Source organism: Lolium perenne, chromosome 6 (assembly GCF_019359855.2).
Source record: "Lolium perenne isolate Kyuss_39 chromosome 6, Kyuss_2.0, whole genome shotgun sequence".
NCBI lineage: Eukaryota > Viridiplantae > Streptophyta > Magnoliopsida > Poales > Poaceae > Lolium > Lolium perenne.
Genome location: NC_067249.2, coordinates 9,974,337 through 9,979,445, shown reverse-complemented (window position 1 = coordinate 9,979,445; position 5,109 = coordinate 9,974,337). Strand labels below are relative to the sequence as shown.

The 5,109-nt window shown below is 44.7% G+C and overlaps 1 protein-coding gene across 1 annotated transcript; it reads right to left on the bottom strand.

Moving 5' to 3' along the window:
- Positions 1–2,108: 2,108 nt before the first annotated feature.
- LOC127308958 (phospholipase A1-II 7) lies at positions 2,109–4,794 on the bottom strand. Its single transcript, XM_051339900.1, has 2 exons — positions 4,021–4,794; positions 2,109–2,957 (listed from the first exon to the last, which is right to left on the bottom strand). Exons 1-2 carry the CDS (start codon positions 4,738–4,740, stop codon positions 2,346–2,348), a joined length of 1,332 nt encoding a protein of 443 aa, XP_051195860.1. The 5' UTR covers positions 4,741–4,794; the 3' UTR covers positions 2,109–2,345.
- Positions 4,795–5,109: the final 315 nt, after the last annotated feature.

The window sequence follows — 5,109 nt, the reverse complement described above, 5'->3', positions numbered from 1 at the left end:
AAGCTGCCCTTGGCTGGTGCTTCAAGATGTGTTCGGTGCTGCAACTTCTTTTGACGTGCAAGGAACGTAGGTAAGGACATCGTGCATATACCCATCCAATGATCCAACCATCCATTCATGCAGTTGTTGTTCGTCCAAAACTAATCCATGTTAGCTGAGTTTTTTTTAGCGAAATGCATGCTGCCGCTCGTACATGTGAGATGGGCCTCGAGGCTGTAACCAGCATACAACGGACACGCGTGGCCCAACAAACCAGTCTAGCCCGAATCACACGAGGGATGAGACACGCGAACGAACGGGTTCTAGTGGGAAAAGTGAAAACCTATACACCGACCAGGTCGGCAGTTACCGTGCGCCGCACACCCCCACGTGGTATGGGCCGGCCTGGTCGGCCCATTACACGATTTTTTTTCTGTTTTTTGGTTTCTGATTTCTTTTTTCTTTCTTAAAAAATTAAAAAATGTTCAAAAATGAAAAAAATGTTTAACTTTTTAAAAAATGTTTAGATTTGGAAATATTTAACTTAAAAAATCTTCAATTTTTTAAAGATGTTCAAATTTGAAAATCGTTCAAATTTAAAAATTGCTCAAATTTAAAAATCGTTCAAACTTAAAAATCGTTCAATCTTAAAAATCATTCAAACATAAAAATCGTTCAAACTTAAAAAACGTTCAAACATGAAAATCGTTCAAACTTACAAATCGTTTAAACTTGAAAATTGTTCAAATTTAAAAATCATTCAAAATTAAAAATCGTTCAAATTTGAGAAATGTTCTAAAAAAATTAAATATATTTTTAAGAACATTCGTATTTTAAAAATGTTCATGTTTGTGAAAAAATATAATTTTTATAAAAATACTCGGATTATGGAAAATCAAAAAAAAAAGAAACAGTAGAAAAAGAAAAGAAAATGAAACCAGAAAAGAAAAACGAAAATTACCTTCTAGTGGGCCGCGGCCCAGCTAGCCACCGCAGCCACACAGGGTGTGCGGTGCGAATCCCGCGCCGACCTGGTCGGCAAACAGGAGCTCCTGTTCTAGTCGCACTCGATTTCCCGGATGAGACACACGCGACCGTTAGACTACAGGTTCAATCTTCAAAACCTAAGGGGCTAAAGCACAAATCAGGTGACGTACCGTCACCTCCTATTCCAATTTAATACTCCTGTCTGAAAGTTATCTTAGATTTATTAAAATTTAGATGTATCTAGACACTATCTAGTACGTAGATATATCCAAACTTAGTCAAATCTCAGACAAGTTTCATGAGACGGAGAAAGTAGTAAACATTACTAAATTTGGATGAGCTCAGAACTCACCTTGCACTAAAGGAAAGGCTCCTCTCGAGAACTCATTCAAATTGTTGGAGCTTGCATTAAAGAAAATGTTCCTTAGCAGACCTCATACAAATTGTTGGGATTGCCAGTAACTTTTAGTTCATTTGGTACATGTGAGCTCATTGGTACCATTAGTTAATTTCTTTTCTGACTTGAGCAGGACAATTAGTTGCTCCGTGTGAGTTCAGTGTGCTCCTTTAGACGTATCTTCTGGTACCGCTTAACCATTTTTGTGCATTTTAATTTTATAATTCATTTGTGTGCCAGCTGATGCATCAAAAGATAGTCTACTCCTCGCTCCTGCAGGTAATTGTTATAATATTTAATATCCCTTACAGTACATACATATTTGGCGAGAAAGCTTTTGGAAATACTCTCCAGCAACCATGCATATACTAGTGAGATTACCTCTTTGCTGAATTAAACTGAGTTGTTTGCTCAGCCCTTGGATTCATTCAGACTAGACAAAAAAAATTATCTCTTTCATTACATTTTATATATTTATTTTTCTACAATTAGCACTCACATTTCGTTTCTTATTTCTTGCTAATGCTTATATGTTAGTGCTTATTTACCCGCTTTTTGAAACTTAAAGTTTTTTTTTCATTTTCCAGCTCTTAGGCCCACAAGTTTAATGCTTCGATTGGCTTACCTCTTTCTTGCATGTAATTTTCTTTAGTGTTTAAAGAAAAGTATTGCTGCCTTGATAACAATATGTCTTGAGAAATGGCATCCATAATAATTATTTTGATGAAATACGAAGACATGTCACTGACTACAATATATAGTTCAACTGGGCATAGCTCAAACAAAGTAACCATGCATCAACATGACACACAAAATAGGCAATGAGACAATGGTGGGCAGGCGGGCATGGCGAAGTGCGCTGCCCGTCTACTATGAATTATGGATGTATACGAAAACACACAACTAGTCAAGCACCGGCATTATTGTAGATATAAGCCTCCTCCAAGGCTGAGGGTGCATGCACAGTAACTTAACAACTTAATTATTCATGGTTGAGGTTCTCGAGCTTCCAGCGGCCAACGACATGGTTGACCGTGCATCGGTAATTGGCGTTCCACCAGTTTTCCTGCACCGGATACCCCTCTTTCAGCGCGTTGGTACCTTTATTCACCAGTCCCAGGTCACGGTCCACCACCAGTTTGAAGTCCCTGTTGGCACCATGATCCCCGGAGACGCCATGCAGGTAGCACTCGAGGTTGTGGTACGTCCAGGTGCTGCCGGGGCGCAGGAACGGTGACCGCGTCGTGTCGATAGGTAGCGTCGCCGTTGCCGCATCCACGTACCCCACAATTTTTGGTGGGAGCGTCGGCACTTTGTCATTTTGGTTGATCACGCCGAGTGCCCGTAGTTCGGAGAACGAGGCGAAGGCGCGCTCGAAGTCCAAGTTCCCGACCCGCGGGCTCGCGAACAGGATCGCCGTCACGGGGCATGGCGGCTGCATGGAGGTGGTGCCCAGGGGCACGTTGATGTGGTTGGCCACCATGTCGATGGCGTTGAGGGTGGCAAGTGAGGCGCCAAGGCTGTGGCCGGTGACGGTGATGCTGGTCACCTCCTCCTTGTGCACCTTCATTAGCTTCCCCACTTCTAAGAGGGCCTGCATATATAAGTATGCGTGCATGCTTAACTGAGACCAAATTGACGTGTTTTGGGGTTTCCTACTCCTGTCACTTATTTTATACTAAGTACGTTGAAGTATATATGCAAAGTGGGAGTTATGTAAAAAGTGCAGCTTCTATTTCCATATGCACTTAACCTTGTGAGAGTATGAGTTTCAGCTTCTTCTAGAGTGAAGTTGTACTTAATTACTCCCTTCGATCGGAAAAGATTAGCAGATTCTACTCGTACTGTCGAAAATGCATTGTGCATTGGCACTTATGAATTGGGGCGCAAGTGAAATCACAGCCATTCACATGCATATGGATGCTCATCTGTGGGGTCCGCTAGCTTATCCACTCAGTACAAAAGATTCTCTTCTTGAAATACACTACTAATTCTAAAATGAGTATAACTTTCGCGTAATAAATATAAATGAGATTTTGTTTGCATATTTGACTTCCTCCCGACGAACTCTTCAAAATGAGTCTAATATTTAATTTTTTAAAATTGATTTCGTGAACTGTATCTATAAAGTCCTCTATTTTTTTGCGCATGTAGTCCATATGCCATGTTCATGTAGTCCTGCAAAAAGTACTGCTGGATTTATAAAGTTCTTGTCAATTTTTCATATGGTACATGTAGTAATGTCAAAAGTACTGTTGATTTTACACACATGACAGCTGTAGATTCCTTTTTCACGTGGGGTCATGCTGGACCGAATCTCGAGGAACACAACTATAAACAACGGCTATGATATCAACTGCGCCCCATTTTATAAGCACAATCTGCGGGTCATCATACTGTCATGCATACTGTCTTGCATACTGTACGCACGTAAAGATATCTAAGTCGACCTGGTAGTAGACTGCCCAAACATTATACCTGCCCGACACTCTTTTCCGATCGGAGGGAGTAGCAGATTCTACTCATACTGTCATGCATACTGTACGCACGTAAAGATATCTAAGTCGACCTAGTAGTAGATCTGCCCAAACATTGTACCTATCCCTCGCACGCAGTGCTACTAATTAAGAGTAAGATTCAGGGAAATGAAGGTTCACCTGTTCTCCGACACTGGTCGTTACTACACCGTTGTCAGTAGTCTCCTGCAGCAGGTGGTTCTCAATGGAGCGCGGTGCAGCTGTGTACACGGACAGGAAGCCACGGTGCACCTTTGCGTTCTTGAATTTCTCCGACGACGGGCCCAGCACCTTCTCCGCGGACCCGAACGAAAAGTGTGTGTCTTTGAGAAACTCCACTACCTTAACGGAGCCGCGCCACGCCACGACGATGTCGCGCCGGCCCAGCGCCACCACACCCTCGTCCGTCGCTACCGCCACGTACCCGATCCAGTTGGTCGACGCCCACGCCCACGGCCACTCCCCCTCCCCCTCCGGCTTCACGAACAGCGCCTTGGCTACCACGCTCTCCGACTCCGACTCTGACTCCGACTCCGACTCCAACCACGGTCGAAAATCGCAGGTCGCGTAAAGGAACTTGGTGACGGTGTAGTACTCCGGGTGGGACACGCCGGAGGCGGCGAGCACTTCGGCGCAGCTGTACATGCACTGGCCGGCCTCCGCCGAGCTCTCGTTGGTGTCGAACACGTCGTATGTGGCCTCCGCGAGCTCGCCGTAGGCGATGACAGAGGCGCGGAGGTCGGAGTCGAGCGGGTCCAGGAGCCCGGCCCATGACCCCGAGCCCTGGAGCTCCCGCCACCGGTTGGCGATGTTTCCGGGTCCATGCTTCGGGGACGACGCCATGGGAAAGGTGAGTGCCATTCTCCTCGATCGATCGGCTACGTACGTACCCACTCTACTCGCATGCAATGGCTATGCGCTCCAAGTGTTGGCTACTTCTCTAGGACTGGCTTCTATTTATAGGAAAACGAGACGGCCAAACTGACTCAGTGTGGGCTGTGTGAAAGAAAGACTGACTTTTTTTTGTAAAATTACTAAATAGCGTAAGCCTGTAGAGCTGCCTCTCTTCTTAGGCCATCTGCCGCTCCATGGCTCGTCTGCAGTGGCTGACGGTGGCACTAGTAGAAAATTAGGCTTCCGTCCAGGCATTTTGTACCGGTTTCTTTACGAACCGGTACTAAAGGTTGCATTAATACCAGTTTCACTGCTTGGGGCGCCGGTAACCTTTAG